General features: G+C 37.0%; 1 protein-coding gene across 1 annotated transcript in view; it reads left to right on the forward strand.

Moving 5' to 3' along the window:
• LOC107600867 (putative Polycomb group protein ASXL2) overlaps nt 1-13,188 on the forward strand; it is a 21,905-nt gene that overhangs the window by 2,465 nt on the left and 6,252 nt on the right. Inside the window, 7 exon segments of the mRNA XM_016292836.1 lie at nt 1,931-2,013; nt 4,559-4,667; nt 5,738-5,882; nt 8,579-8,705; nt 8,708-8,745; nt 9,270-9,375; nt 9,732-10,368. Coding sequence (XP_016148322.1) covers nt 1,931-2,013; nt 4,559-4,667; nt 5,738-5,882; nt 8,579-8,705; nt 8,708-8,745; nt 9,270-9,375; nt 9,732-10,368 — 1,245 coding nt within the window.

Consider the following 13,188-nt stretch of genomic DNA (forward strand, 5'->3'; position numbering starts at 1 on the left):
GTTAAATTTGAAGTGAATGTAAACTGCTTTAAATATGACTGCTGCTTATTTCCAGTGCACTTCAATACTGGTCTGCGCTTGATTGTAGTCGCGTCTGTCTGCTTATTGAGTTCATTTAACCCATCGCAATTTATTGGAACTGTGTGAACTAGAGTGACCCTGCATTGCAGTGCGAGTGCGCAACAGCTCACGCTGCACACAAGTGCATATCCTTTTGAGATATCAATTATAATAAATTTTAATAAAACACAAGACTACATTATATAACTCTAACAGTAGGCTATTTAATATCTGTTGTTCTCCGGTTGTCAGTCAAAATGACAGTTCTTGCGTGAACATAGGCCTGTATATACCCAAGCCAATTTATTATTCTTTCCTTTTTGTCTTAGTGTTTAAAATTTATTTTGAAACAAATTAATACATTTCTTAATTAAACAAACACACAGACTTACTGGGTGAGCAGGGTAGGCTAAGACAGCTGTCATATCATACCCTGCCATGCCCAGCTGATGCAAAGAATATAATTTATATCTACACAGAAGAAAGTCCTGTCTAGACTCTGCCCCGGTATGAGTTGTGTCGAGCTATTCATTAGCCTGTTTGTTTGATGAAAAAAGACTAAATGTAGTTGCAATAAATGCGTTAAGAATCCATACAACTGCAGCAGCGGAGGACTATTATTCTGCTGCGTGATACTGCAGAAGAACTGATGACAGCACGGTTTGATCTTCGGCTGACCAATCAGTAGAAAGGGGCGTTTAATTCCCGCCCACGTGTAGAAATCGAGTATTCAAGCTGTTTATTCATTTTTCCACCCATGAACGAAAAACGAAAATTTAAGCTGAATTCTCGTTTTTCGTGTTTTGGAAAAAAACGAAAATACGAAAAAGGAGCCGTTTTCTCATTTTTCTACTTTCAATATTAAATCAAAAAACGAATGATCGAATGATACACGGATTCACACAGACTAATAGTTGCCATTGGTGGTCTTTTTTTTTCATTCAAACTTATCTTTCTTAAACTTATATACAAAAGAGGCTAATGGAGAAAATGCAGATGTGCATGTGTACCTCGGTAGCGTTTTGCCTTTTTATCTACTATTTCTTACATATTCTAAAAGAATCAGACAATACAGTGGCCACAAAATATATTTGGGCTGTTAGAATGGACAAACGTGTGTCTTTGCAAATATCAATCCATTATATAAAATGACACCTGTGTACTTGAAACTGACTTCATACATCCACGTGTTGTGCTAAAATGTCTCCGAAAAGAAAAGTTCCTGAGAAAAGGTCTGACATAATTTAATTGCAGCAGAAATTCATAGATTTATAACTGAAGATTAAATAAAATAAATAAATAAAAAACAACAAAAAAACATGAAAATATAATCTAATTCAAAATATTAACCATAATATAATAAAATAACACTGGTGTCCAGATACATTTCGGGGCCACTGTATGTGCCTTGTGTCTAAGAAAATGCATTGATGAATAAAGAATGACTGAAGTGAATGCAGGATGTGAGATCACATCATCAGTGTGACAGCAGAGGTGAGGCAGCTCTTGGGCCTCCATCCAGCAGCTGACTTCATGTGTGGCTAAAAGCCACAGATCACTTGGAATGTCTGGAGTCCGTTTGCATTTCCCAAACTCTCGAAACATGACCACTTTTGAATGTAACTCAGAATTCGAAGCATCTCATCCAAACTAACACGTTTTTTCCGACCCAATCAGAAGTAGGTCAGTTTCACAGAGAGGGCTGTCTGCTTCACTGAGGTCAAATAATGATAGAATTCAAAGGCATTACTGTTTAACCAAACCTTCTTTTGCACTGACCATCAGATCTACTTCATCCTTTCTCTGCGGTTGCTGCGTTAGTGTGAGTCACTGCTGAATTGTTCACTTGTTCCCGTAATACTGTTCACAGGTGCTTGAGAAGTACCCCAACACACCGATGAGTCATAAAGAGATCCTGCAAGTGATTCAGAAAGAAAGGCTTAAGGAGATAAGGTGAGGTCATTCTACTGATGTTTGCTGAGTACTTCTTTATTAAAATAGCCATTTCTTTATCACACACTCTTTACTACTTCTAGCTCAGATTGTGCAGGCTGCCCCTGAACTGTACCACATCATATACATCTTTTCTTTATAGTTTTTTTGTCTTTTTTTCTAATTTAATGTGGCCACATATCTAATTGTCACATCTCTTTTTTGTTTCATTTCTCTGTTGTCTTCCAGAAGGTAAGATTATACAGTAGTACACCCTCCCCTCCAACTAACTTAAATCCATTAGCCAATCCCTGTGCATGTTATTAACATTTCCCCAGTTGACATGGCATGCAAAGGGACTCCCAAGAGCGAGGACCTAATGGCCATGGCTTTGACCAGAGTGCTTGTCCTCAGAAATGCTTAGTGGCTTGTTGTGCTTCTGCTAGATTTGCTCTGTTTGAAGATGCTACATAATAACGACGTACTAAATGTGTTTAACCTCCTTAAACCTGTATTTTTATCATTGTGATTTATTTTGTTATAGGCTAAAACGTTAATCAGATTTCTTGAAAAGACAAATAGTACAAAACAAAAATATAACTACCTTAGTGTTGTGATCTTTAAAACTAAAACTTAAAAAAAAAAAAAAAAACTTTTTATGAATTGAAACAAAGCTGAAATAAGATAAAATGTAAATTGGATGAAAAACTGAAAATTACAAATATTGCATTGACAACTAACTAAAATATGTTTATAAGTTCAAGCACTAAATCACTTACTGCAAGTAAATAAAAGCTAAAACTGAACTGTCTAAAACCAAAACTGAATAAAAACAACAATATATTTAACCAAAATAGTAATACAAAAAAAATATTATAAAAAGTATTCCTTTCACATACAAACTATACATGTTATTTATTTATTTTTGGCTTTACATTTACATGTATATTTTCTTTGCATACAATTGAAAATTTGAAAGATTGTCTTAAAGGGATAGTTCACCCAAAAATGAAAATTTGATGTTTATCTGCTTACCTCCAGGGCATCCAAGATGTAGGTGACTTTGTTTCTTCAGTAGAACACAAACTAAGATTTTTAACTCAAACTGTTGCAGTCTGTCAGTCATATAATGGAAGTGAATGGGAATCACGGCTTTGAGAGTAAAAAAAAAACATACACAAACAAAACCAAATTAAACCCTGCGGCTCGTGACGATACACTGATGTGTAAAAGACACGAAACGATCAGTCTGTGCAAGAAACTGAACAGTATTTATATAGTTTTTTTTTTTTTTTTTACCTCTGATGCACTGCAATGTCTGAACAGTCCTGAGAGCGTCCTCGACAGCCGGCCACGCCGCGCTGCGTCTTCTTCTTCTTGCTTTACGGCACATCGCAGACTTATAAGTGCATTACCGCCACCTATCTCTCAAATGGACCATTGACACTCCTAATTGAGATTGTAGATATGTCAATGGTCCATTTTAGAGATAGGTGGCGGTAATGATAGATTGTTTTGTAGAAGTTTAGACTATCCTAGTATAACTTACCTGTATTTTTTGCATTTTGCTGCACAGTTATAAATGGAAGACATAAATTTTTTTTTTGGGCATATTCAGTCGTTCAGACTACTTGTAATGTAGCATGTTTTCAGTATTTTTTTATATAAAATAATTTTACTTCATTTAAATTTATATTGACATACATGCTAGGGGTGTAACGGTTCACAAAATTCATGGTTCGGTTTGATATGACACAGGGGTGTCACGGTTCGGTATGTTTTCAATACAGCAAAAACAAAGAAATGCCAGACAAATTTCCTTGATTTTTCCTTTTTCTTTCTTTCTTTTTTTTTAAACTAGCATCATATGATCTTAAAAATATTTTAGACTTTGGAAGGCCTTTTGACTTTTGCCGTTTATCTAAGATGATTTTGGAAGCTTTTTTAACATTCGTTTTTTTATTTATTTGGTTCCACCGTGTTTGCTGATTTTCAGTGTTTTATATTTAAACTTTGTGTAAGTTATTTGTTATTTTATATTAGGCCTATAGCATGTTGTGTTTGTATTTGTTTTGTTAATAAATGAAACATTCTATGTTTAATGCAAGTGAGTTTATCGTACTGGTTTGTTGTTGTCAATTCAATCAATTGACGCCGAAATGCCGTTAGTTCGAACGTGAAAGTAAAATGCGCACAAGCATTTACAAGCTATTTAAAAGCAAATAAAAGCGAGGAAAAGAGGGAAAACTCTTAACGAACTACCTCACCGTCATAACCTGGAGTACATTATATTTCACACACTTTAAGCTCTTTTTTTCCCCCAAATGTAATAGGATTACTGTCTCCAACGAATCGTTCGGTTTGTAATGCGTAGGCTACTGAACCGAAAGCCTCGTACCGAATGGTTCAATACGAATACGTGTATTGTTACACCCCTAATACATGCTCAATTACCTGGAAATTAATCACTGAACCATGATCTTTGTTGCAGCTTTTCAGTTGTGTGAAGAGGGCGATTGATTTAATCAGCTGATTTATTTTATTTTATTTTATTTTATTTTTTTAGTGTGTCGTCGCCTCTTGCCTGTCTCAATGCCATGCTCCATACAAACTCACGCGGAGAGGAAGGGATCTTCTACAAGGTCCCCGGCAGAATGGGAGTCTATACACTGAAGGTAAACATGCTTAACCAGAACCAGAATCTCACTGCAACTCTCACAGAATAATTGTTTCTTACCTGTGCTCATTTTCTGTAACTCAACATGGTGCTAGCATCACAACAATCATAGATTCAATTTTCAGAAGATGTACAGAGCGCAACAGTTGGGTTCTGGAAATAAAAAGTCATTTTCCCCATGAGGAAAGTACTTTTAACGATAATTGGTAAACCTTTAAAGACAGACCTGTTGTGAGCTCCAAGGTTATTACTCGATGGTATGTGCTTTTGTGGAAGCCATCTGTTCTCATTATTTCAGCTTATTTTTAAAATAATCATGTTTAACAGTAGAATTTGTTGACAGCCATGATGCTACAGATCTCTGTAGTGAACGCGCTCTCCCATGAAGCACCGCGAAGGACGAAACCGAGATGGTCTCCTTACTCTCAAAACTCAAAATACACAAAAAATTACATATTTCACCATTGTTTTTAATTTGATTAAGTAATTTGCAATGCATTGAAATTGAAGTTCTTTCCTTCACTAAAGTTGTTAGGTACACAAGTCTTGTACCACTGTCTTTTTGCCTGATTTTCAAATACTTTTTGCTTCAAATATAAATTTGTAATGTTGTGATTCACCTCGTAATGTTGTGTTTCACCTTCATGGCTTATAATGCTTTAACAAAGCATTTTTCAAAATCCCTATGGGAAAAATGAATGGAAAAAATACTTCAGGAACCAACTCTGCTGAAAAAGTGAGCGGACACTATTGCACTATACTGCTAACATGTCTACCGTGAATGCATTGTAAGTTGCATTGGAAAAAAGTGTCTGAATAAAAGTAAATATAAATGTGGGTTTTCTCTTGCTTTGGTTTGTTCATATGGTGCTGAATGACATGAATATTTACTGTACTACTGCTATAATTAATGCTCAGTTAATGGTAGCATAACAGTCCGCACTTCTCCCAATGATCTATTAAATGTATTAATTAACGTTAACTGTTTGATCAGATTCAAATCAGCTGTTTTATTGGAAATTAGTGTTAGGCATGTGATGTGTATGGCTTGTGTTTGTATGTGAGCAGAAGGACATTGGAGATGTGGTGAAGGAACTGTCAGATGATGCTTCAGAGGAAAGCAGTGATAACATGTCTGATACCCAAAGCACAGAAAATACCAGCACCACTACCTATAGCAAAGATGGACGCAGAGGAAGGTGGAAGAGGAGAGGTATCATATTTCAAGAATTCTGAATAGCCACACTTAGAGCTGGAGTGTATACATTTTGCACCCCTAGTGTCACCAAACAGAACTGCAGAATTAATAGTAATTTTTAAGCAGGTTTCCTGAACATTCCACCTGTCTTGGACCACTGAAACAAAGCAATGATATTACCAAAGTGCTACTTACACTTCTAGGGGAATTAGCATACAAACGGCTTGTTTCTGTGAATTAAACTGGGATAGAACAAACTATTTTAACATTTAACATAAAATTTCTTACTTTAAATTAGGGCTGGACGATATGGCCAAAATTGATATCACGATATATTTCTTCATTTCGGTCGATACGATATAATTCCGATATCGATATGAACACTATTTATCTGAAATAGAAATCTTTTGTAACATTATAAATGCCTTTATCATCACTTTTGATCAATTTTAAGCATCCTTGCTAAATAAAAGTATTAATTTCTATAATGTCTTTCCCAAAAAAATTATAAAAATGATACTGAATGGAATAGTGTATAATGTTACAAAAGCTTTTTATTTCAGATAAATGCTGATCTTTGGATCTTTCTATTAAAATCGCGAACAAACGTGCATAAATTAGTCTGATGAAATTCAATAATAATAGCGGAGCCTCAACATTGGATTTGCAGTTCAGGTCGCGGTCTTGATGCCAAACGGGTCGGGTACAGAATTAAATGGGTGCTGGCTGCTGTCGGATAACGGGTCGGGTGTTCTGTTGTGTAGCTACTGCGGATGCAGGTTTACCTAACAGCACCCGTGCAGGACTCTGCTTTAAACTGCTTTGCGTCTCTCCATCAGATAACCTCACGTGCATGATGCGCCATTTACGGGGGCTTATTTAAAATGAAAACTCATTCTCTGCCAGCAGGAGGCGCTTTTAGAGTGATACAACTGGTAATGTATATCGAAATATCGGAAATGTGTTTAAAAATCATATCACCGTTATTGAAAAAAATTATATCGCGATACATATTGATATCGAATTATTGTCCAGCCCTACTTTAAATGCAATATACATGACCATTTAAATGTTTGGGGTTGGTAAGATTTTTTAAAATGTTTTTGAAAGAAGTCGCTTTTACTCACCAAGGCTGCATTATTTGTGCAAAAATGCAGTAAAAACAGTAATATTGTGAAATTATTTTACAATTTAAATGATTTTTCTTCTATTTTAATATACTTTCAAATGTAATTTATTCCCATGATGGCAAAGCTGAATTTTCTAGCAGTCACTAACTACTACACTATCTTTCAGAAATCATTCTTATATGCTGATTCGCTGCTCAAAAAACATTTCTTATTATTTATATATATTTATGTTGAAAACAGTTATGCTGCTTAATATTTTTGTGGAAGCCATGATGCATTTTTTTTCAGGATTCTTTGATGAATTGAAAATTCAAAAGAACAGCATTTATATATATATATATATATATAAAAAAAATTTGTAACATAAATGGAAATTATATACATTTCGTCCAAAAGTTTTTTAGAGGGTGAAGCGTATTTTGTCAAGTTTAAGCCGGTCACAGCAGGGGGCTAATATATAACTACTAATAAAACTTTAAGAAATCTAAAATTGTAGTTAATCAAATCATTGTTAAATCATGCCATGTGTTGTGGCATGGAGTATGTAGATTACATGCTGAACCATGAATGTGTAACTCATATGCTGACTCTGATATGATGTGTATAAATGACCTCGCATCTAAGGGTAGGTGTGCCTCGTTCAAGTCAGAATATTCTTTGAATGCAAAACACCCTCTTAACAGGAAATTCTACTTTTTTTTTTTGCAAAATTGATACCACTTCCTCATATAAATGAGAGTAGTACGAACGAAGCTAACTAAACCAACACAAGTTTTACCTCAATTCATCTTGCAGAAGCTAAATATTTGAGAATAATGCAATCTAAAAGAGTTAATTCATGCAGAACCAAGTACTGTAAGTAAGACTTTCGTCTTAATATGCTGGTGAAACTTTAAAGCTGTGGATTTGAGAAAATTAAGATTGTTGTGTCAGAGAGAGAAAAAAACGAACTCTGCAAAATCCAGGAAATAATAATTGCCGTGACAGCACATTATTTATGGGAGGTAGTTTCATCAAGTGTTTGTCTTTTTAAAAACACACATCCTTTAATAAATGTGCTTGGATGACTATGTAGATATATTACAGTGAAACACATTGTGTTTTCATTTTTAGGGCTTCTGTTCTGATCTCATATATATAAATGTGTTTTTATGCCTTGCAGACTCAAACATTTGGTTTTCTGTTATGGACTGAATAATATGTCACAAAGGAAGTAAAAAAAAAAGTGTATTTATAAATTTATAGTTGTCATGGAACAACGTAATAGCAATGTAATTTCCAAGTGATAGTGCAAATTAAAAACATTTTGTAATAAAACATTTTAAAATATATTTTTTAAATATATCTATTTTTTAATATTTAAAGTATAGACTGCACTAATCCTGTACCTATATTGTACTTTTCAATGTGTTTGCAAACTGGTTGTGCATTTGTATTGAAATGACCTTGAATCATCATGGAGTGAAATTAAGTTTGTGCATATACCTGTTCGATTGTGTGTGTGTGTGTGTGTGTGAGAGAGTATAAATGTCTTTGTGGTACAAACATGCACCCAATGTGTTGCTTTCCTATCATTCTCAGTGCCAGCAAAACTGCAATCTCAGCCATCCTCACCACAGTCTCGCTGTTCATCTCCGTCAGTCTCCAGCAGCAAACTCATGTCCCCATCACAGAAACACAGCAAGAAGGCCTTAAAACAGGTACTGCCAGTTGCACTTATTTGTCTTGGAAGGAGAGGTTGTCAGAGGGTCAGTTGTTGTCCTCATTGATTAAAAGTAGTTAAAAGCTTAAATGTGCACAAAGTCATTTTTTGTTTTGCTGGCATTGCTCTTGAACAGCAGTGGTCTTGAAATTGAAGTGAAAATATCAGTGAGGAATCTGTATAACACAGAAGCAAATATACTCAGAAAGTATATAATGCTTATAAAAAAATACCCTATATGGTGTACTTGTCTCCCAGGACAGTATTCTGCAACCGAAAGTGTCCAATAATAGAGGGGTTACAGAAATAAAATGAGTAGTATTTGGCATGTCATGTGATCTCAATGTGGCAGCAACCATAAAAAGACAATGTGCTGTAGAAAAATACAGATTTTTCTAGGTTTCTGATATTGTAAGAGTCATGTGAATGTACCTAATAGTTAACTTTTTTTAACGTTTATTTTTTAGGAATATACCTTTTTTACAGTGGAAAAAGTTGTGTAACAGTGTGCTGTTAATAAGCAAATTAATCTGCAATATTTGTGTGACTTATGCAAGACTGTGTTCTCAGGTGAGTTCACACCAGAGCTGAGACTGAGAATGCGGCAAGAAATTGAGAAGGAAAAGAAGGTGGAGCTTTGGAAAGAGCAATTCTTTGAGAGTTACTATGGTGAACAGTAAGTCAACCACCACTCTGAAATGCTGAAAAAGAAAATCAGAGAGTATGGTCTAGGACTAGGTCAAGGGTGTCCAATTCTGGCCACGTTTTTGCAGAGTTAATTCCAACACATTTAAGTTTCTAGTGATCCTGACGATATTGATTAGCTGGTTTAGGTTTGCTTAATTAGGGCTGGTGCTAAATTCTAGCATAATGTGGTCCTCCAGGAGTGTCCATGCCTTATTTTGGCATTGTGAAGCCTGAAAATTGATGGAAAATTGGTTAGTGGGCCACTAGTTTAATATATCATAGGTGATGTTTTGTTTTTGAGGTCCTTTTTCATAATATTCTGTCTCTTCTGGCTTTTAATTTCAGATCTGGACTCAGTATAGAGGAATCCAGAGAGCTGACAGAGGATAGGAGTGTTCCTGAACCAGCTAAAAGCACAGTCCTATCAGAAAAGCCAGAGACTGTCAAAGAGTCTCAGAAGGTAAACCCAGTGACAGAGGTCATCCACATGGAGTTGAGATCCAGAGATGTGAAATCAACAGTACCACATGTCTCACCTGAAGAGCCAGTCAAACCTCCTGCTCCAGAGCAATCACGTTTATCCTTAGACACGAGGAAGGATGCAGAGGAAGAACTGATTCCAGAGTCCTCTGTTCAAAAAGCAGTGGAGCCCAAACCTGGCAGTGAAAAAGCACTGGAGAATGAGATCACATGTAAGACCCCAACATCTCCTTTAGAAGCAGTGGTCACCTGTTTGAAAGGAAAGGAGACACAGACCCCTAAAGATGAAAGTCTCGTTGGTGAGGCTGAACAAACAGTAATGGACAGGAATAAAGCTGGATCACCAGTAACTGTTGTCACATCTGAGCCTCTAAAAAGAAAAGTCTCTAGTGAACAGGATACAGAGCTCAGAACAGAGAAGAAGCCCCGTGTCACTTCATTAGGAGCATCATTCACAGTGACAGCTAAAGAAAAAGTAGAACAGAGAGTACCTCCTCTCAAAGTAAGTTTTAGGTTTCTTTCTTTTGAACAAACCCCTAGCCTTAAGTATTAAGCAGTGTTGCACTCCCTGTCTGCACCAGATGAGAGTAATGCGATGCATCAGAACCAATAGAACCTATTAGAATAATTTGTGCTACTTCTGACACAAACGATAATTGGATTTGGAACGTTTGCTTTGATGTTTCCAATGTAGACAGCTTTAATCTGTTGACAATGGTCACACCCAGTGTAGACATGATGTTGCATGCCGTTTGTACTACAGTACCTATATAAATGATGTAGGTGTGTCTTGTATTGTGTGACATATTGAGGAGAGGATTTGCTATCACTTTTCTAAGCAATCAGACTTCTCTATAAATCACCTAGAACACTCTAGCAATCACCTAGGAATTAGGGGTGGGAGAAAAAATCGATCCATCGATGCATCGCGATTCGCTCTCCAACGATTCTGGATCGATTCTGAGAATTTCAGAATCGATCCTGAGCTTAGTTTTTAACCAGATGCGCGATGATGCTGAGTTTGCTTTAGAAACACCCGTATTCTGCTTGCTTCCAATTCCTCACACACATACACCACTCGAACCTTCCGTAAAATAATCTTTCATAAAGTTCGGAAAGGTTGAAGCGAATTACAAGGACATTCGCGGGCTTCATTGCACAAGGATGCGCTGTGAGAGACGCTCGCTTTGTTTGATGTTACACTTGAAGTGTGCGGTCTCGCCCGTCGGTATTTTCCTTACAAATGCTCTATGAAGTCATCATTTATGTGGTTTGGAATGCAGTGGACTTATATATTTAAAATATGAACCTCACTAACAGAAGGCTGCTTTCAGTTACAAATGCTGACGCACGCTATGTTTGTGAAGACTGCTCGTGCATGCACTGCTGTGCGTGACTCCGTGTAAGTGGTTTAATGCACTTGCGTCTCAAAATGGTTTTATGACGCAAAATTAATGTAAACACAGCCAGTTATGTCTTAAGGGATTAAACGGACAGTACAAACCAGATATGCACATTACTAATTATATTTCAAAAGAGATCCGTGTGTGAATGCAGCTTAATAGATCTCCCGCTGTCTATGATGTCATAGTAAAAAACAACAGTAAAGATGAAGAAAAATAGCTCGCAGTTCTTGAATGGAAAACGTTCAGATAATCTTAAATACTGAAAGCACTCTTTGTTTGTTGTTTGTAATATGTTTTTATGCTCCTCTTTATTATTTACTACTTGCTTGTATGTTTTGAATTTATATTAGTTTAAAATTGTTTTACATTTTTTTTCAATTTGTAATTATTTTAAAAGTACTTAATTACTTATTGTAAGGATATGTAAATAAATGTAAGGATTTTAAGATTCTCAAGTCGGTAAACTACACTGAACAAAATTATAAACGCAACACTTTTGTTTTTGCCCCCATTTTTCATGAGCTGAACTCAAAGATCTAAGACTTTTTCTATGTACACAAAAGGCCTATTTCTCTCAAATATTGTTCACAAATCTGTCTAAATCTGTGTTAGTGAGCACTTCTCCTTTGCCGAGATAATCCATCCACCTCACAGGTGTGGCATATCAAGATGCTGATTAGACAGCATGATTATTGCACAGGTGTGCCTTAGGCTGGCCACAATAAAAGGCCACTCTAAAATGTGCAGTTTTACTGTATTGGGGAGTCCGGAAACCAGTCAGTATCTGGTGTGACCACCATTTGCCTCACGCAGTGCAACACATCTCCTTCGCATAGAGTTGATCAGGTTGTTGATTGTGGCCTGTGGAATGTTGGTCCACTCCTCTTCAATGGCTGTGCGAAGTTGCTGGATATTGGCAGGAACTGGAACACGCTGTCGTATACGCCGATCCAGAGCATCCCAAACATGCTCAATGGGTGACATGTCCGATGAGTATGCTGGCCATGCAAGAACTGGGATGTTTTCAGCTTCCAGGAATTGTGTACAGATCTTTGCAACATGGGGCCGTGCATTATCGTGCTGCAATGTGAGGTGATGGTCGTGGATGAATGGCACAACAATGGGCCTCAGGATCTCGTCACGGTATCTCTGTGCATTCAAAATGCCATCAATAAAATGCACCTGTGTTCGTTGTCCATAACATACGCCTGCCCATACCATAACCCCACCACCACCATGGGCCACTCGATCCACAACGTTGACATCAGCAAACCACTCACCCACACGATGCCATACACGCCGTCTGCCATCTTCCCTGTACAGTGAAAACCGGGATTCATCCGTGAAGAGAACACCTCACCAAATTGCTAGACGCCATCGAATGTGAGCATGAGACGGTTTCTGACAGTTTGTGCAGAAATTCTTTGGTTATGCAAACCGATTGTTGCAGCAGCTGTCCGGGTGGCTGGTCTCAGACGATCTTGGAGGTGAAGATGCTGGATGTGGAGGTCCTGGGCTGGTGTGGTTACACGTGGTGAGGCCAGTTGCATGTACTGCCAAATTCTCTGAAACGCCTTTGGAGACGGCTTATGGTAGAGAAATGAACATTCAATTCACGGGCAACAGCTCTGGTGGACATTCCTGCAGTCAGCATGCCAATTGCACACTCCCTCAAAACTTGCGACATCTGTGGCATTGTGCTGTGTGATAAAACTGCACATTTTAGAGTGGCCTTTTATTGTAGCCAGCCTAAAGCACACCTGTGCAATAATCATGCTGTCTAATCAGCATCTTGATATGCCACACCTGAGGTGGATGGATTATCTCGGCAAAGGAGAAGTGCTCACTAACACAGATTTAGACAGATTTGTGAACAATATTTGAGAAATAGGCCTTTTGTGTACATAGAAAAGTCT

The sequence above is a fragment of the Sinocyclocheilus grahami genome, unplaced genomic scaffold (genome assembly GCF_001515645.1).
Source record: "Sinocyclocheilus grahami isolate Dianchi unplaced genomic scaffold, SAMN03320097.WGS_v1.1 scaffold293.1, whole genome shotgun sequence".
NCBI lineage: Eukaryota > Metazoa > Chordata > Actinopteri > Cypriniformes > Cyprinidae > Sinocyclocheilus > Sinocyclocheilus grahami.